The sequence below is a fragment of the Aotus nancymaae genome, unplaced genomic scaffold, assembly GCF_030222135.1.
Source record: "Aotus nancymaae isolate 86718 unplaced genomic scaffold, 86718_ANA_hifiasm-v0.15.2.pri h1tg000057l, whole genome shotgun sequence".
Taxonomy (NCBI): Eukaryota; Metazoa; Chordata; class Mammalia; order Primates; family Aotidae; genus Aotus; species Aotus nancymaae.
In genome coordinates, this window is record NW_026988471.1 from 29626244 (window position 1) to 29647748 (window position 21505).

The 21505-nt window shown below is 37.4% G+C and overlaps 1 protein-coding gene across 5 annotated transcripts in view; it reads left to right on the forward strand.

Annotated features, from left to right (window-relative positions):
• LCLAT1 (lysocardiolipin acyltransferase 1) overlaps nt 1-18854 on the forward strand; it is a 201072-nt gene extending 182218 nt beyond the window's left edge. For all 5 annotated transcript variants that reach the window (XM_012475503.2, XM_012475500.3, XM_012475499.2 and 2 more), the window contains one exon: nt 14811-18854. In XM_012475503.2, coding sequence (XP_012330926.1) covers nt 14811-15313 — 503 coding nt within the window. In that variant the 3' untranslated portion in view covers nt 15314-18854. The remainder of the gene's footprint in view (nt 1-14810) is intronic.
• The last annotated feature ends 2651 nt before the right edge of the window (nt 18855-21505 follow it).

The following is a 21505-nucleotide window of genomic DNA, read 5'->3' on the forward strand; positions in this document are numbered from 1 at the left end:
AAAGTCAACAAAGAAACAATGGACTTAACAGATATTTACAGAACATTCTACCCAACAATTGCAGAATATACATTCTATTCATCGGCACCTGAAACATTCTCCCGGATAGACCATATGATAGGCCACAAAACAAATCTCAATAAATTTGAGAACATCGAAATTATATCAAATACTTTCTCAGACCACAGCAGAATAAAATTGAAAATCAACTCCAAAAGGAACCCTCAAAACCATGCAAATACATTGATATTAAATAACCTACTCCAGAATGATTGTCAGGTCAACAAGGAAATGAAGATGAAATTAGAAAATTATTTGAACTGAATGATAATAGTGTAACCTATCAAAACCTCTGGGATACAGCAAAAGCAGTGCTAAGAGGAAAGTTCATAGCATTAAATGCCTATATCAAAAAGTCTGAAAGAGCACAGACAATCTAAGGTCACATCTCATAAAGAAACAAGAACCAAACCCAAACCCAGCAGAAGAAATAACTGAGATCAGAGCAGAACTAAATGAAATTGAAACAAACACAAAATACAAAAGGTAAATGAAACAAAAAGCTGGTTATTTGCAAAGATGAAAAGTGAAGATCCAAATAAGTTCAGTTAGAAAAGAAATGGGAGATATTACAACCAAGGCCATGGAAAAGACAAAACTGCCATCTGTAACTTACCAAAGACATTCACCTTCTACTCTCTAGTTGTCTTACTCCTGAAGACAGCAACTTGTCCACTACCTCATTGATAATATCCCATCTTCAGCCAAATTTACTTTTCCTCTCAATGTAGAAAAGAAAGAAATTGTAGTGAACTCTGTTATATGCAAAAACACACAGAAAGATGGTAGGGAGGTTAATAACGCTAGACTTTTTATTGGAGCATAATTTTACAGGGTTAATCTGTATTATATATTTTCTAGATTTATAAGTATATGTAATTTAAACAGTCTGCTATAGTTTTGATGGGTACAAAACCAGGTCAGTCTGACTCTGTAGCTCCTGTTCTTAGTATGCCATTTTTAGAAAGTAGAGTAGCATAGTGGAAAGGCTTTAGAGTCACACAGAACTGACCACTAACTGTGATATTCAAAAAGTGACTTCTCTGTGGCTCAGTTTCTGCAACTACAAAAGAGATAATCTCTCAAGGGCTCTTATGATACTTAAAAGCGACCGTGTGCACTGATAAACTCCGTAGGGGCAAGAATTTTCTTTTCTCTTCACCCATGTACCCCAGATGACTACAGCAGTGACTGGCACAGTGAATGCTCTGTAGATAATTTTTTGCATGAATAATGCCTGGCACATCGGAGGCACTGAATAAATAGTAATAGCCACCTGCATCATTAATCATCTTCAATCCTAACATCAGAGCATAGAGACTATAATGATATGCTGTCTCTAGTCTCATTTATTTCAAAGACCAGCAAATTAGTAGATTATGCACATGCTCATGCTTCTTTTAGGCCTTTATTGTTTCATTTGCAAGGGTTTTGGCAACTTGTAAACAAATTTGTTGGGCCCAACTGTAAGATAAAGTACACTTTGTTACTGTTCTTGTTTTCACATTTAATTTTGAATACTCTCTCAAAAATGATAATGAAAACAAAGATGACATATGAATTTAAAGGATTATGAGTACATGAATTTATACATGTATATGTGTTGTATACAAGTCTTTGTGATTTTATCACATGTATATTCATGTTTTCATAATCCTTTAAGCTCTTCTGTATTTTAGTTCATTTTACTATATGTAATTTTAAGTATGCTTTTTTTCTCTCAATCAGATCCATAGGATTTAAGTATCTTATTAATCTTATCAAATAACTAACTTCTGCATTAACTGTTTTTTAGCTTTATTAAGTACTGCTTTTTATCTTTAGTAATTTTCTTTTCTCTCCATTTGTATTCTTTTTTTCTCCCTCTAATTTTCAATATGAGTAGTTTCTCTTTTACAGTTTTTCTCTTTAGTAATGAAGCATATAAGGTCATAAATTTTTCTTTTTAGTACAGTCTTCACGGTATCCTGTAGATTCTTTTTCATTCCTTTTTAGATAATTCATAATTTTCCTTTTGATTTTATCTTTTATCCCTGGGTTATCTAAACTTCTTTTTTAAAAAAAGACTATTATTTATTTTTATGGAATCTTGATGTGAGATTGTGCATCATAAGATCTCAGTATTTACAAAATGTGTTTAAATTTTCTTGCCACTAGCTAAGTTATCAGATTTTTATAAATTTTTCTGGTTACTAACACCTATAAAATATTTTTTGAGTGTCAAATGGGTCTGTGAGAAACACGCTCACCCATCCAAACCCAAAGAATGGACTTAGAGGCATGAAGAACAGCGAAAGTGAGACTTTTAATAGCGGTCTTGTAAGATGGGGTGTCTGGTGGGCAGGTATACCCAGGGTAGCTATAGCTGACAATTTATTTCCTAGCATACAAGTTCCTCCCTCAGTTCCTCAGTGGTCAAGTACTATGGGGTTACAGTCTTGACATCGCCTAAGTTTCATTATCCCCCTTATAATGTTATACCCTGGACCACTTAAGTTTCAATTTCCTAAAATGAAACTTTCTTCTCTTTTATAGGCTAACCCCTCCTGTACTTTCGGTTTGCTTATTGTAACCCTCTAGGTGCATGAGCCGTTTGGTTTGTTAACATTCATAGGCTGGATGCCAGTACTTAGATTTATCATGCCTTAAAATGGACCATTTAAAATGTTTTCTCACAGGTTTGTAAAGTTCTCTTAAGCCAAATTTATCAATAGTTATTCAGCTCCTTTATTTAGTTTTTATCTGCTGGAGTTGTTCAGTTATGGTAGAAGTAGTGAAGCCTACACTATAATTTTATTATTTTTCAATTTCTCTTTGCATTTCTTTCTTTTCTTCCTTTTAACTAAGACTTTGGTTCACACAGGTGTCCGACTAATAATTTCTTTTTGAAAAAATTCTACTCTTAGATGCTGAAAAGATATTTGATAAAGTCAAGCCATTCCTAATAAAAACTAGGAAAATAAAATAGAATTTAACTACTTTAATATGGTTTTACCAAAACTCAGCGCTAAGCATCGCATATGCTGAATATCTGATTTTAAAACTGACATTTTGGTTAAATTCAAAAATTTAAGTAAATGTTAATGAAAGCAATAAAACTACCAAAAGACTGGAAAATTGACCACAAAACTGCTTTTGCTGCAATCTATAAGGTCAAAAAGTCTAGTGAAAGTTCAATTACAATTAATAAAAAAATTTGTAAGTTGGCTATATATGTGTATATATATATATACACATACACACAATAGATTTTTCTCTATTCTAGCAGTGAGTGCCAAAAAACAGAAATAGAAACACATGTTCTATTAACAATTATGTAACAAAAATTATGAAATTGTTTAGGAATCAGTTTGTTTTTTTTTAAGTCACAGAAGTGTAGTGAAGAAAACCAAAATTTATTAGAAGATATAAGATTTAAGCAGATGGAAAGAAAAAGCATACCATTTTCTTGGATGAGAAGACAATATAAAATTGCCAATTCCAAAATTTGTATGTAAATCTAATGCAAATGCAATTGCAGGACAGGTTTTTTGGAAGGAGTATAACGTATTTGTTTTGGAATTGAATTAAATGCTCTTCATTTTGTATTGCAAAACAGTTTCCCAGGAGAAGCCAAGTATAATTTGAAAAAGAATGCAAAGCCTTGCTTGCTTTACCAGATATTGAGTCACTAAGGAAAACAGTGTGGTCTTGAAGCAGGAATACTCTCAGATCAGTGGAGCAGAACAGAGAAGGGAAACTAGATATCTGTATATGTGAGAATTAATAAATGACCAAGTTGGTATTTTAATACAAGAGGAAAGGAGATTGGTACCATAATTGAAATACCAAGTTGGTATTTCAATACACAAAGAGAGGAGTTAGTTAATAAAGGATGCTTGAAAAACTGATGTCTATTTGAAAGAAAGTAAAGCTAGATTATAAAGCTAAAAGAAAAAAATGTATTTCATCTTTCAGAGAAATATAGGATACATATATAATTTGGGGACTGACAGACAAGACTAGGAATCCAGAAGCTACAACAGAGAAATTATCTTGACTAGACACACACACATGTTGGAAAAGATGCCATGAAGTCAATGGATAAATAATGGATTTTTTAAAAGTACTTGCAACACAGTGTACAGAAGATTAATAATCTGTGATAAAAAGGGACTTTGCAAATTGACTAGATGGAGACAAAAAACTTACAGAAAATGAATAAAGAAAATGAAGTTGCATTTACAGAGGAGCAAATCCAACATAGAGTGGCCAGATGGCAAAATTAGTATGTAGAAAACATTTACTATATATATATATATATATATATATTTACTATATATATATATATAGTAAATGTTTTTATATATATATAGTAAATGTTTTTATATATATATATAGTAAATGTTTTTATAGTAAATGTATTTACTATATATATATATATATATATATATATGGTAGGTCGTAAAGAACTCTTGGAAAGTCATAAGAAGATGACAAATAACTGAATTTTCAAAACAGGTAAATTATATTACCACTGTGTTTTTTCCATAAACTTGTTTTTTCTCATCAAAAACATAAAAATACAAAATGAGGCAGAGTGCGGTGTTTCACCCCTGTTATCCCAGCACTTTATGAGGCCCAGGGGGGTAGATCACCTGAGGTCAGGAGTTCAAGACCAGCCTGGCCAGCATGGTGAAACCCCGTCTCTACTAAAAATACAAAGTTAGCCAGTCGTGGTGGCAGATATCTGTAATCCCAGCCACTCGGGGGGCTGAGGCAGGAGAATTGCTTGAACCCGGGAGGAGGAGGCTGCAGTGAGCCAAGATCACACCATTGCACTCCAGCCTGGGTGACAAGAGCAAAACTCCATCTCAAAAAAAAAAAAAAAAAAATACTTGGGCAATTTTCTAAAAATTAAAATACCAAGCATTAGTAAAAGTGTGAAAAGGAAAGCACTATTTTACTAGTGTGCGTTTAAATTGAGATTTCTGGTCAGTTTCTGATACATAGCTAAAGCCTGTTAAGGTGTTCATATCCTTTTTAGTTAAGGTGTTCATATTCTCATTAGTTATGAAGATATCTATTTAAACATTATTTTTGTGGAAACAGAAATATGAAAACTTTTTTTAATGTGATATCTATATAATCAAATGTTGTGCATCTGTAACATGTTTTAGAAAGTCTTTAACGGCATCAATGGAAAGATTCAGGAAAAATAAATTATACAACAGTATTACAGTTATGGTTCCATTTCTAGATCTTTACTTTTTTCAAGGCATATGTTATGTGTGTATTTGTCTGCTAAAAGCAGCCATAACAAAATAACACAGACTGAGATGGACTGACTTAAACAAAAGCAATTTATTTCCTCACTGTTCTGGAGGCTAGAAGACCAAGATCATACGTTGGCAGGGTCAGTTTTTCCTGAAGACTCTCCCTTATGGCTCGCAGATGGCCACTTTCTCACTGTGCCCTCACGTGATATGGACATGAACGTTACCGGTGTTGTCTCCTCTTGTTAGGAAGACACCAGTTACACTGGATCAGGGCCTCACCTTTTTTGCCTCATTTGATCTTAATTACCTCTTTAAAGGCTTATCTCCAAGTATAGTCACATTGGGGGTTAAGGGATCAACACAGGAATTTTGTGGATACAATTATCTTTAACAATATCCATTTCTATAGGTGTTTGATATGTGTAAGTATCCCCTATACTTTAGGGAGAAAAAACCAAATGGAAGGATATATTATGAAATCGGTTTGTATGATTCCAGTTTTTTTTCTTCTATAGACTTAACCTGCATTTTGTTTATTAATCTATCATAATTTATATTACCTTTTATAATAAGGGAAATTTTTTGAAGTAATTCAGAGAAATAAACTATCAAATGAAAAAAGTGATAATACTAATATAAAATTACTTTTATATATAAATATGAGCACAGAGAATACATATTTAGTTTTCTACTTTTTTCAAATAATCTTGAAGGCCCACATGTAGGACTATCTGTAGTTTGTTACAAATTCTGACTCTTCACTTGAGAAAAGTCTATTTCTCAGAATTGACTTTTTAGGATGAATGGCATTGAGTCACCTAAATTGGACTTGACCTCCTATGAGCCAAAATGTACTTTTAAATGAAGTATGAATCTTAAAGACAATACTGGAGAAATACTTCCTTAGGGTCCACATATGCATCAGTCAGAGATTTGCATGCTGTTATGGTAACAGTAAAAGAGAAATAGAACACTCAAAAGAAATAGCCTGTTCAAGAATAGAAAATGCCAATGTTTCTCTTGTAAGTTGTAATTGATGATTAACTGTCACCAGTTGATACTGTATCAGTTAGAGTACTTTAACTGCTTATAGCCAAAAACCTGATTCAAACCAGGTTGAAAGGTAAGGAAATGCATTGACATACCCTCAGCTTTAACAATAGAGTATGTTTAAAGGTTAGAATTTGGCACCCAATTATATCAGCTTCATTTTGATTGTGGTTTTCTTGGGGCTTTCTCTTGGGAGCAAGACAACAAGCCCTAGACATACTCCTCTCATATCTCATTGTCCTGAATTGAGTGGTGAACCTATTCCTGAACCAGTTCCCAGTAAGGGATATAGGGTTGCCATGGTTAGCTCAGGTCAGTAACCTAAAGGCTTTGATTCTATGCTATGGGAGAGTAGACTGAAAGAGAATAAACCACAGCATGCCCTACACCACACTTGGTATCTCTCCCAAAGGAAATATTCAGGATGCTGAAGGGCCAGTGCTATGACCATTTATATGATGTCCTTGAAGTATCAAGATGTTACCAGATCCAGTAGAGGTCAATGTTTATCACACTTGCTAGGAAACTCAATATAGTAGCAAAGTTACTTTTCATTTTATTTTTAATGCATTATGTGAAAAATATTCCTTGCAAATTTCAGATATTTTCACTGAAGAATCTTGAAATTAACATATACTCAGCCTAGACTGTCCACGGTTTGAAATTTTAGAAATTATCCGTGAAATATAGACGTAGTAGATAAGTACTGTTACTAACTAGGCACTTGGGGCTATTCATTTTTTATATATGAGAGTTCCAAGAGCTGTGATTTAAATTTCACATTGCTGCTTTTTTAACTCTGGCCTCAGCAAGTACATACTGTTATTCAGATTTTCAGTGATCTTATAATGTACTAATATTAAATTTTGGAACATGTTGACATATTCTTATTCTCTCTGGAAAATTAAACTTGTTTTGAAGATCCAGAGAACAAGTATTCATTGGAAGAGATAAACAGCACTGAAAAGATTCACCATTCATACAAAACACAAAAAGTGCAACAGATTTAGGATAGAAATGTGAAAATATGTTTCTGTTAAACTATCTGTAAAGAATCAAATTAAAGTTGAATAAGCAAGACTGTTCACAAGTATACCATTTTTAGTTTTAACTTTCCAGCTGAAAGTTAACTTTGAAGCCCAAGATGGTTCTTATTTAGAAAAAGATTGAGTACAATCCTTGACTTAATAAACAACAACAAAAAGATGGGGCAGGTGGCCAGTGATTCTAGAGCACAGATCGTCAACTTCTAATTCTAAATGCCATGGGACAATTTAATATCTATGCTTCACTTAAAATGTCTAAGGAATGAGTTAGTAGGGATGGAGAGGAATATATGCCAGAGATAAATAGGGCTCAGAGCCAGAGTCAGTCCCCTAAACAGCTTTGCCTTTATGCTGTGGGAAAGGAGTGGACTGACTACATGTTGAGAATAAACCACAACATGCCCTATAACAGACCAGGTCTCTTTCAAAGGACAATCTGGAAAAAGAAGGAAGGTAAAGGATAGCAACCTAAATCTGAATTCATATCAACTGCTAAAGGTGATTACCTAGAGGAAGAATAATGACCATACAACAAGAACCTGTAAATAGTATATGTCAGGCACTTCTCTAAGCCCTGTGAAGTCCTTATCCCAGTTACTCTTCACAAACCCAGGATAGAGACTGTTGTATACATTTACAGCCAAGGCTTAGAGTGAACATGCCAAAGTCATAGAACTGGTAAAAGGCAGGACTGAGAGCTGCCTGATGGCACCTTTTGTTCCATGAATACCATTAAGGATTCAACTTATGTAGAAGGAAAAATAATGTTCCCGGTAGGAAACAATAGCATTTTCTCTAAGAAAGAAAATGGTACTGTTTGAGCCCTAATACCAGTTGGTTTTAAGTGCTTCATGCATACCCTTTTACTTTGAAGCTGAAAGTTATATTATTTACTGGTATTTTTAGTCTAAACATATCTGAATCAGTCCATTCAAGACTGTTATTCAGAATATACTGACTACTGCCAATCTGTCATGCTTTCTTATTAGCTATGCATTATTACATGTCAGTGTCAAAGTGGCACAGTGAATGATTGCTTAGTTACTAAATCCAAATTTTATATTCTTGGAGTAATTTTTTAATTTGAAAAACAGTGTACAAAATCATCAGCCTCAGCATTTCCTTTTAACACAAATGCATCTTAGGTAACAAGCTACTAACTCAAAACTCTAATCCATACAGTTAGATTTATAAATTTAGATCTGGCAAATAGAAAATAGATTTTTATTTTAATTTTTTAAAAGCAGGTATTAAAATGTAATAAGTTACATGTTTATATAGTCTGCATATATTTGATTGTGAAATGGAGAAAGAATAATTTCAGTTATAAGATCACTGGGTTAAAAAAATTGTGTTATTCTGCCATTGGACTGTGTAATTGGATCTGATACTTAAGCAGGCATGAACAAACCAGGATTTCTTCACTGTTCTAGGCATGTAGAGACTACAAAAGCCTCTTTCCATTCTTTTGTTTTAAACAGACAGATGTGTAAAGATTTGGGCTCCCTCTTGTTCTCAGTGAGCTGGGACTCTTGTAATCATGGGCTCAGCTTGATGTGCTTTGAGACTCTTCATTCTGGATATTACATTTGTAAAATTCAGTCATAGCCTCTAAGCTTCTGTTAGTTACTTAAATATGAATAAAGGACTCAAGATTTCCTCACTCTGAGACTGAAAATTAAGATTTGAAATATTAAGGAAGTGCTTCATTCTCCCAGGGGAAAAAGAAACAACTATGGGCCCAAGTGAGTGTAGCTGTTATAACACAGTGCTGGCTTTATAAAATACTAAAATATGAAACTCTCTGGTAGTCACAGTGTCTGAAACAGAACAAACCTATTTTCTAAGCCCCATATAGGCAAATGACAAAATAGACAGCATCTAGATAAAGAATTTAAACCATCTGGCCAGGTGCAGTGGCTCACGCCTGTAATCCCAACACTTTGGAAGGCCAAGGTGGGTGGATCACCTGAGGTCAGGAGTTCGAGACTAGCCTGGCCAACGTGGTGAAACCTCGTCTCTACTAAAAATACAAAAATCAGTTGGGCATGGTGGTGGGCACTGGTAATCCTAGCTACTTGGGAGGCTGAGGCAGAAGAATTGCTTGAACCCGGGAGTGGAGGTTGCAGTGAACTGAGATCGCACCATTGCACTCAAGCCTGGGTGACAAGAGCAAAACTCCGTCTCAAAAAAAAAATAATTTAAACCATCTAAAAAGCAATGAGATGTTTTAAAAATGGCTTTTACTGGTGGCAGCCACCTTAATTTGCCTATTTAAAAGTCTGTTGTTTTCAATCCACTGCAAGTGCAGGAACATTTTTTCTTTACATATTACAGTATTTTAGCCCAATTATAAATGGTAAATGAAAGAGGCACATCTCAACTTTTGAGTATTCATTATTGTTACTTTCATATGAAGCAAGCCCCAAGACCGTGCTAACCTCTTTTACCTGTCCCCTTTAAGGGGAAGCTCACACGTCTCTTGGTACTGGCTCCCTGTGCCAGAGGCCATGGTGGCAAAAGGTCTTGACAGGATATGAGAAATCAGTTCTTCTACCTGCATAGAATTTGGCTGTTCTACTCAAGAAGTACAGAGTTACTGTGGCTTTGTGGCTTTTGTGTTTGGAGACATTTACTTAATATAAAGCTTTAAAATTATCAAGACAGGATGGACACAGTGGCTCACACCTATAAGCCAAGCACTTAGAGAGAATGAAGTAGGAGGATCACACAAATATGTATATATGTATATATTTGTGTATATATGTTATATACATACACAAATATATATGTATCACAAATATATATGTATATATTTGTTTTTTTATATGCATAAATATATATGTATATATTTGTGTATGTATATAAAAATATATATTTGTGTATGTGTGTGTGTGTGTGTGTGTGTGTGTGTGTGTGTGTGTATAAAATAAAAGCATCAAGATAGTCAACTCTGTCTCCATGTATAAAAGCCATTCTTCATTTCCTCCTCTGTTGCTTTTGGAGTGAACACATTTTTGAGTCTCTGTGATGCTTGAGGAAAGCCTAGGCTGCCAGCACCACTCAGGGAAATGAGTGTCGAGGTATAAGCTATGTTTCTTCTCTCCACATCTAGTTCCCTTCATCACTTTGTCTTTTTTAGTTTCTAACATTACAGTGTTACTCTTTACTTGCTTATGATATAGATGGCATTTTAATTAAGCTACATCATTCCAAAGTTCTAGATTTTAAACCAGCAAGTTATTAAAAAAAAACAAAAAACTTTTGAAATGTTACCTCTTTGTAAGGCAAACCCTTTCCCCCTTCACCATAAGATTGTTGTAATTCTTTCAGCACCAAGATTTCATTGAACCCAGGTTGAAAATATCATACCATGGAACAAGTCATAGAAATTGTAATAGGTGCTAACATCCAGGAACTTACTATGTGCCAAGTACGGTGCAAAGAGCTCACTGTACGTTAGCTCACCAAATTGTTAACACAACTCAATGGAGAGAGCATTTTAATTATCTTCTATATTTTTAGATGAGAAGATAGCCGACCATGTAAATATTGGTCAACTACTCATTTCTGGAGCCTTTTTAATGGAGGGCATTGTGCTAGACGCTAGATCTCAAAAAATCAAAGACCTGGTCTTTGCCCTTAAGGTACTTGAGCATCTAGTAAGGGCACAGGATAGCAACCAAGTACCCAGATGAGGTTATCGGTGCATGTGCTTTAAGCATTCAAAAGGGGAAGGTCACTTTGGGCCTTGGTACTTGAACAAGCTTCTTCTTAGAACCCTTAGTATTTGAACTAGACATTGAAGGGAGTTGAGATGAAATACTTCAGGAAAAAAGGCTGAATATTTGAAGCAGAAGGAGTATTTTTGGCAATTTTGTGAAACATTTGTTTCAATATTTGTGTTGAGTAGAAAAATTAGGAGGTCTCTAATTGGCATTCTCAAGGCCCAGGTGAACAGTGCTGTGGACAGCGGTATGGAGACAGTATTGAAATGTAATTTCCCCCTACTCTGTTGGTACCAGTGGACTCTAGGAGCTAAAGTTAGCGAAAAAGGGTACAGCCTAGTAAATAGCCTTTATTGAGAATTTTTATGTATCAGATCCTGTTTTGTGCATTTTTACATATATTATTTAAGCTTCACAACAGCCTCCCTAGGTCATTTATAGATACAAGAACTAAGTAAGCCATAGAGAGATTGAGTAACTCAGCAAGAGGCAGAGCCAGGATCTGAACCCAGGCAGTCTGCGTCCACAGCCCTCCACACTCAGTGCTGCCATAAATCTAGAATCTTTCAAAGAAAATTTCTGTCAGTGGTGCCATCAAACTTGCCATTTCTATACTGATCATTATAATCCCACAGACACACGCGGGACACACACACACACTATAGATTGTCAAGAGGAAGGAAGAAAGAAAGGAGCATTCTTCTCACAATTTTGATACCAATTTGTAAAAACACATGACTATATTTGATCTGTAAGCATTAGGAACCACCCGTATGAGAAAAGCTGGGACATGTGAATGAGCTTTTCCTAAGATTTTAATATTGAATGTGACAATTGTATAGAATGACTGAGTAGAAAGATAGAAGGAACTACATGGGGAAAGGAAATTGATCAAGGCTGTTGTGAAAGGTGATATTGATGAAGACCTGTAATCCTGATTGAGGAGAGAAGTATTTGGGCAGAAGGCAGAAGCAGAAGTATTTCTTCTAATCATGCAGAGGAGTTTTGAAAGGAAATGAAATGTGAACATAGTTCTGAGTCTGGCTAATTGGCACGACAGGTTACAGGAGGTAAAGACATCTTATTTACCTCTAAGTGAGAAAAAGAAAAGGGTGAGTGGCACTGAGATAAAGCAACTAAAACAAGGATTATGGTTGTGGTTGGTGGACAGAAATGAATGGCCTCTGAGGCCTGCAGATGGAGAGTGCTCTAAATATTAAACTAGCTTGTACTGTCTAGTCAAGGATAAGTTTCATCGCTTATGAAGTAAGATAGAAGAAAGATTGCTTGTTTTTTTTTTTAATGCAAATGAGTTGAAGATGAGACATATTAACATCTTCAGGAATGTATCTCACTCGGTCTATCAGCAGTGGAATAGGATCTTCTTTTTTGGATGCTTGATCAGACAGCCCACCTTTCAGCATGTAAATTCCCACTATAGCATACAAGGTACAGGATCAGCCAGCCTTTTCTCAAATGGTAAATCCATCACCTCTTGATAGCTCAGTCACAAAGCTTTACCCATGGGCTTCTAACTACTGACCCAGTTCTCTCTAGAACCAAGCAGATCTGGCCTAGTCTATCTTCAGATTCATTTCCACTGAAGCTTTCTTCAAGGAGCCTTTCATTTGCACTTCCTCTCCCCACTATGAACAATATACAGCACTTCTGACTCCTGAAGGGCTGTCCTTTCACCTTTGAGTCTAAGCCTGTTGATGTAGCATTTTCATTTATAAAGTAGCTCTCATTAAGTGATTATTTTATAATTCAGTTATGAAACCAAATTGAAGCCTGGTTCTTACCCTAAAGTAAATCACAGAGTAATGGAGACTGACAAACGTTTGCAGAAAACTTGAAGAATTCGTTTTTAAAAAGTGAATACAACCTAATCTGTTCAGTGGAAAGGGTAAATGTGGCATAAGGTGGGGGAGTTGCTTCATATCTTTATTACTGCTATTGAGGTAAAATTTAAAGAGTGAAATGTGAATGTACAATCTGGTTATTCTGACATATGTAAGCATCATGTAATCCACACCTGAATCTAGAATATGTCACCCAAAAAATTTCCTGATGCCCCCTTCTCATTTCCCACCCCCACAGGCAATGACTGTTCTGATATCTTATCAGCACAGATTCGTTTTGTCTGCTTCATATGGTTCAGTAAGTAATCAAAGTCCTCATCAGAAGTATGGAAGAAAGTAACATTCAGAGACTTTGAACCAATAAGCTGTATGCCCTTGGGCAAAATACCAAACTTCTTGGCCTCATATACAGAATTGGATTAAATGATCCCCAGGGTCCCTTACAGATCCAACACTCAACCTGCATTTCTAATCTCTATGTCCCCACCATCTACTCAGTTCCCTGAGCCAAAAACAGACCTAGATTCATTCCTCCCTGTTCCCTCCTCCTCATTCTCCCACATCCAGTTCACCACTGTACAGTATCATGTCACACATCTGTTTTGGCCCCTACATCCTCTCCATGTCTTGCCTACCGTATTGCAGTAGCCATCAAACTGCTCTATCTCTTTTGCCCGTGATCCTCTCCAAACCATTCTGGTCACTGCCCCCAAAGAGTAATCTTTGCCAAAATGAAATATATGGGTCCCTTCTGTCTGAAACCCTTAAGTGGTTTTCCACTACTTAAGATGTTTCTCTGCCACCTACAGAATTAAGTTTAAATTCTGAAGAACATGAAGGCTTTGGACCACCTGGCTCCTGCCTACTTTTAGTGTTCCCATCCTCACTGTGCTTTTCTGCTGGAACATTCACTCTGCCACTACCCCACCTCATTCCTCTCCTTTACTGACCCCTCATGTGTTCCTATAAAGTCTATTTAGGCCTTTCTGTGTGCGCCTGTCTCCCCAGTTATGTTAAGAACATCTTGAGTGAGGTTTGGGACCATGTCTTACTTGACTGTCTACAGCATCTAGCAATCTGGCTGTGACTGCTAAAAACACTTAACCCCCAAAGTTAAATTGAGGATGAAAGGATACAGGATCAGGGTCTTACTTGGAGTTCAAGTTTATTTATCTATTTGTTTTTTAAGACTGGGTCTCACTGTATTGCCCAGGCTGAACTCCTGGGCAAAAGTGATTCTCCCACCTCAGCCTCCCGAGTACCTGGGCAATAGGCGTGTGCCCCTGTGCCTGGCTCAAGTTGATGTTTTTAAAAACAAAAACGTATATGGAAGTTTTCACACGTTTCTCACCACCTAAGTCTAATTATAAGTTTTTCTTTTCAGTAGCTATCATGGTAACATTGGGTTAAAGGTGAGAAAATCTGTTTTTATTTGGAGAGATGGCTATATTAATAGGATAAGTGAATTCTGTTGATATTTAAGGAGCTAGTCCTGTAATGTTTAATTCCCATCTCAAATTTGAGTTAATGTGCTTAATAGTTTTAGAATGGCAGATTACTGTTTCTGCAAATCAAGATATTTCTAAAGATTTTTGTGGTAATTAACAAGCAGGAAATAAAACTAAAGATGACTGGTAAATATTGACCCAGGTGCCCAGGAACACCAGTATCTCTGACCCTTGCTTGTTCATTGTGGTTCACGCTGTCCTGATTTCTCGGTTTCTGGTGCTGCCCTGCAGTGTGAATCAGCATTCTCACCCAAATTGATCACTGCTTAGTCTATGTTTTTATCTTTTCAAAACCTAGGTAAGAACCTTGATGCTATCCATGATATCACTGTGGCGTATCCTCACAACATTCCTCAGTCAGAGAAGCACCTCCTCCAAGGAGACTTTCCCACGGAAATCCACTTTCACGTCCGCCGGTATCCAATAGACACCCTCCCCACATCCAAGGAGGACCTTCAACTCTGGTGCCACAAACGGTGGGAAGAGAAAGAAGAGAGGCTACGTTCCTTCTATCAAGGGGAGAAGAATTTTTATTTTACCGGACAGAGTCTCATTCCACCTTGCAAGTCTGAACTCAGGGTCCTTGTGGTCAAGTGGCTCTCTATACTGTATTGGACCCTGTTCAGCCTTGCAATGTGCCTACTCATATATTTGTACAGTCTTGTTCGGTGGTATTTTATAATCACCATCGTAATCTTCGTGCTGCAGGAGAGAATATTTGGTGGACTGGAGATCATAGAACTTGCATGTTACCAATTTTTACACAAACAGCCACATTTAAATTTAAAGAAAAATGAGTAAGATTATAAGGTTTACCATGTAAAAACCTAGGGCATATTTTGGAAATGTTCTAAACCTTTGTAAGCTCAGATGCATTTTTGCATGACTATGTCAAATATTTCTTACTGCCATCATTATTTGTTAAAGATATTTTGCACTTAGTTTTGTGGGGAAAATATTGCTACAATTTTTTTTAAATCTCTGAATGTAATTTCAATACTGTGTACATAGCAGGGGGTAATCGGGGTGAAATAACTTGGGCTAGAATATTATTAAACAGTCTTCAGGCTTTTAGCAGACAAGAAACACACATATTTTTCTTAAAGGCCCAATCCTAACAGACTCCCCATACCAGAGGCAGATCTGGAACTCATGAACAATGGCCAGATCACATGCTGTTACTGGACTGCCCGGGTTACCTCACTGAGGTGAGCACTGTTCCTCCAGGTACCCAGGCAGGTGGTGCCCAGGCTCCCTCCCTTGGCACCCTTCTTCCTGCACCAGACAAACCCATCTCATCCTTAAGATCAGAAACCGGAGAACTCCCTTGTCATGAAACTGATCAAGCATTTTGACAGGAAGCCCTTCATTATTCATAACATCGTGTGCTGACCAAGATGTCAGAAGACCACCTGTGCCCTTTTCTCTCGTGGAAGATAAAACCTGGACTCAGGGAGCAACCACAGGCTCTCCACTTTGAAACTTTAGTTTGAATTTTAAAAGATAGGAAGTAATACAGTTGAAGTTCCTTTCTCACATTCAGTATTGCATGCTTAGTGCTGGTTTCCTTACATTTTGGCAGGTGTAGCTTTTTCTGTTAAAAATGGTATACATGAAGTCACATACTTTTTTAAAGGAACACTTAGAACATTCTGTTATTCTAGTCAGAAACTGTCTTTTGAAATATTTCTTTACAACCTACCAAAAAAGGAAGGTTGTTTTTTCTACATGTGCATGGGTATCTAACATCTACCATTAAAACAGCAAATGGCTTGCAGACAGGGTGGTAATGGTTTATCCTAAATTATTCAACCCCTTGGAGCCTTGACAAATATTACTTTTCAAACCAAAGTAAAAACACAAAACTTAATCCTTAATGATAGCAAGGGATCTTTTTAATTTTAGCCTTCCTCTTTCAATAGTATCTGAACCCACTTGTGACCAATTGTTTGCCCAAATATTCTTGTCATTTGGACTCAGTGGAAAATCCAGCACACCAACAAGCACCAGTGTCCTGATGCAAAAGAAAAGTGTTGTCATTTTCATTCTGTTGGAGCTGTACACTTTTTTTTTTTTGTCATGTAAGAGGGATGCTAGTCAGAGCTGCAGAAAATAGGCAGTTAGAAGTCTTTAGCTTTTAGCAAAACTGTCAGTTTTACTTCTGCATTGAACCAGCCTCAGAAGCTACTTACTGCTTTATGTACTCTGAGGTATGAATGCCTTCTCTTTAATTATATCTCATTTTTGCTTGACAGTGACCTACCCAATAATTGCATCGTGCATTGCCACGAAAGGTAAACACATCATGAACTGAACTTATCAAGCAGGTTCTTTGAGAAACCACTGGTTGAGGCTGAACACTGTTAACACATCATTTTTATTGGAAAAGTATTAACTGCTGCCTCTTCTGAAACACACCAATCCATATTCAACTGTTCCCTTTCTAAAGCTGTTTCTAATCCTCTGGGAGCTACTAATTAGTTATTATGCACGTCTGCTCCAGACCCAGCTATTTAACTTCATGGTTTTAAGGCTTGTATTCTTCTTAAACGAACAAAAAAAAAACTTTTTTTGTTATTTCCCCTTAATAACAGAGTTTTCTAATTTGTGTTTCTCTAAGATTTCCTTTGGTTGTATTTGGAAACACAAATATTTTAATAATCAGGATTGCATTTGTGCTGGGTAAAATAGGAGAGCTGTGCTTTCTACCCCAATGTTGGTAATGGAGCCCGTCTGCCCTTCCTACAAAGTCATGAGACTTATTGTTCGAGGCGTAACAACGTTTAATTGCATGTCCTCTTTAACTCTGAAACCTTTAGAAGGGAAAAATCTTCGTTTTTTTCAATTTTGTTCCTTTTCATCATAGAAAACATGTTTAAGATAAAATACAAACTCGATTTTACCTACCCCAAATTCATAAAGTGCATTTACTGCTGTACAGCTAAAGCACTAAACTTAGGGATATAGACACTGTACCCAATTTTTAAGAATTAGAGATAGTAACTCCAAAAATAAAGTCCTTTTTTTTTTTTTTTGCAATAAGACTGTCTTAAAAATTGTCATTATTTGTGTTTTCCTATACATTCATCTGTGTGAAAGCATTTTTCTTCTCTGATTTAAAAAAAATTAAAGAACTATACAGTTAATGGTTTGGGACTTGGAACTACTTAGAATTAATGCTAAAGTGTCAAGAAGAAATTAATTTAGCTTCAATAATTGGCCTCAGGAATTATCCCTTCCACACTTGACCACTTCACCGCCCCAGAGCCAGAGCAGCTGCTCGTCTGCAGCAAGACACAGTTCCTGTGTCCGTAGTTTCAGTCCTTTCTTGGTAAGCTCAATGGACTCTGAAATGTTTACAGTGCTATATGCCCAGTTGCTAAATGTACCATTCTGAACGGTGTTAAAGCGAGTGTAGTTTATTTATGACATGAACCATGCTACTTGAAATACAAACTTAGAAGGAGGGGCACTGATTAGGTAACAAGTTCTAACACCAGACTTCCTTGATGAAACAAGCCAAAATAATCCTAAAATTCATTAGAAGAACTTGGTAAAAGACTGAAATAAATGTTGGAAAAAGCCCATAATTTAAGACTCCTATCAAATCCTTCCTTGTTATGCTGTTAAAACTCAGATTCAAGGGAAATAACAGCTTCCACTTGAGTCACTTTGAAACTAGTTAATTCAACAGCACTGTGTTAGAAATCATATATTGGTAGGTAGCCAAGACTGAACTCTCCAGAAACATTTCTATTTCATCCAGACTTCAAACTAGACCCCTGACTATGATGCCCCTGTGTCCCTTTACTATAAAGACTCCAACGGAGGGAGCCTGTTGGTGTTAAATTGTTTACATTTCTTTATACAAATAATGTGCTTTCAGTGCCTTAGTTACAGCTCCCTTTCTTTTTCTTGTTCCAAGGATTCTGTAGTATGTAGTGTGTTTCTTAGGGAAAGTCTTTTGCTACTGAGAGGGCAATGGTCTCTACACACTGGACACTGTAGCAGGTAAACACTATATCATGTGAAGGAGTGAGCTTCATGCTCAAGTAGTGGTTGCCTTGGAGCTGTTATTTATGTTGTAGAAAATGAAAATGGTTTTGCTACCTGATAAGCTTCAGATTAGATGTAGCCCTAAAGTTATCCTGTATATACATTAAATTTTTATTTCAGAAGAGAACCTTGGTTTTGGTAATTCATTTTTTTAAGATTATGTGCAAAACACCAAGTTTTAAAAATAACTCACAGAATGGCCTTAGCTTTCAATGTCCGATGGTATATTTGTGAGTTGTGTTACCTGTAATATACATCCCAGAATAAAGGAGTGAATTAAATAGTTTGCATGTGTTACATTTCTGTTTTGGCAGGAATGACGAAACCTGCAGGTTAAGGTGCTGCTTTTTTCCCCACAGTGCCTTGCATCGCAGTGTGTAGCTTAAGGAAAAGCTGGCCAGTTAGGTCTCTTTTTCCCACAGATGTCAAGAAAAGTGGCCTAATCAAGAAAACAATGTACTGCCTCCATAATTGAAAAAGTCCAGGTGCCACAATTGAATTCAGGGTTCAACGAATGTCATCAGAACTTGATTTTCCTCCCTCTCTTAGCACAGCCTTGCTATTGAGAACAGTTTGGTTGTTCCACAAATGTGAGATCTTTATCAACATCACCAACTCTTAGCTAAGATAAATGGGACTCTGTGCCCCGTGCCTTCACCTCACATTAGGGAGTATATAACTATGAAAGCAAATCTTGGACCAAAATCTGACAAATGGGTAAAAATGTGCTTAGCAAACAGACAAACACAAGAGAATGGAGCCTCTTATAATGGGGCCTTCTGCAATGTCCCACTCTGTCTTCTCAAGTGAGCACTTTGTGAGATAGATTCACGTGGAGGGGAGCCCATGACGTTGTTCTCTGGGAATGGGGAATGCAGGACCAGAAGAGCACAGACCCGGCCCCAAGAGCGCCAGTCCCACAGCCTGGGACATTGGGCTTGTGGAACTCCCGTCCTCCATTTAAGCAAAAGGAGGCGGAGGGCTTTGTTTCTCACCACCCATCTACCTTCAGCATTACTCTTTTCACTGATAAATTATATAAAGGCTTAAGCAACCCTCTAGCAATTCTAGCTAGTATGTCCTGGGATAGACATAAGACGTGTTCTACTCGTTTCAGCATTACTCATTTCACTGATAAATTATATAAAGGCTTAAGCAACCCTCTAGCAATTCTAGCTAGTATGTCCTGGAATAGACATAAAGACACTATTCCGCACATATACAGTGCACTCCATACTGAAATGTTTTTAAAGTAAATGACTAAAGAGACAACTTGTGCTGTCCTTGGCTTGATTTGCAGGATCCATGTGGGATGGCATGGTGCCTGCAGCCACTTCAGCCCTGCATCCTTTCAGGTTCAAGTCCAGTGGGAGCGAACAAGAGAGACTGCTGCCCCAGTGGCGCAACAACCACCCTGTATTGGGTTTCAGTGCTCATTCCTGAACCAGTCAATTGCCCAGATATGTGATGTGTGTTACACCCCTGGGTTACTTGTGGAGTCTGTTGAGTAACCTGGACTGCATGGATCGGAGAGGGATGAATTTTTTAAGACAAAAATTAAACACTTGTTACTAAGAACAGGATGAACTGATGCTGGATGGCCAAATGACCACAAATGTCCACCACAACTTTCAAACTCCCCAGCCTCCCAGTGTGGAGGGAGGCTGGAGCAAGTTTGATTTCCTGTGCAGTGAGAGGCATCAAGAGGCTGGGCAGCCTTGTCCATCCACACCAGGGAATATTTGGGAACCTAAGGGTTCTCCATAGCTGTGTCTGGACAATCTCATCAACAACTTGCCCATCAGAATGATTCAGTCATTGCCTCCACACAGATCTGTATCAAGGGCATTTCTTTATGGGAAGTTTCTGAGGTGTAAATACTACGGCTCTAACGATTCCTGTTGGCAGAGGCAGTTCACATTCTCCCAATGCTGCAGGTTCAGAATCTTGCAGTGTCCTTCCTTCCTGGACACTCAAGCTGTCACCGGCCACCCATAGCTCCCTCACCAGGGCAGTCCTTCTTTGTGTTCTGCACACCACAACTATTGCATCAGAGCTGGGCAGGTCTGGCAACATCCCATCAGTTTCCTGCTCCCACATTCTCCCCACGCCAGTCGTGGTGCACTGGACTCATTCCTTGATTGTACTGCAACACCAGTTTTATCGTGGAGCTTCCCTTCTTGGAATTCAGTGCTTCCTGCCAACTGCTGGACAGTCCCAACTCCTCTGCCTCCCCCAGATCCTCTAGTCCAGCCTTAACCTTGTTCCAAGGCATTTTCTCCCACGTGAAACTTCTCATAACAGCACAACTGGTTGCTCAAACCTCCTCATGTCCCCTAGCCCTTTCCCAACTTTGCACACATTTCTCATTTGTGAAACGTGCTTCCTTAACCAGCCCGAGTCTAGTTGAATCCCATTTTTTCTCTGAAGCTTATCCTGATCAATCTAGCTTGAAATGTCCTCCTACCATGGGTGATATTTCTCTGTAGCTCTCACTTGACTGGTTACAAGCTGTCTTATGTTACAGTTATTTTTCAGTTTTATCAACATCATTGGATTATAAGCTTCTGGAAAGCCTAGATAAAGGTATCTAATATTTCACTTATCCCAAACAGTGTTCAGCCCAGCCATTCTTTTTGCACAATGTATTCTTAATGGTGACTGCTTAAAGTCAGTCATAAAGCATCCGGTTCTAAATAAAAGCTGGGTGCAGCAGTTTACAAATTTAAAATTTTTTTTAAAATAATCAAAGGTCCACCCTTGTAATCCCAGCACTGTGGAAGGCCAAGGTGGGCGGATCACCTGAGGTCAGGAGTTCTAGACCAGCCTGGCCAACATGGTGAAATCCCATCACTACTAAAAATACAAAAATTCACTGGGCGTGGTGGTGGGTGCCTGTAATCCAAAGCTACTCAGGAGGCTGAGGCAGGAGAATTG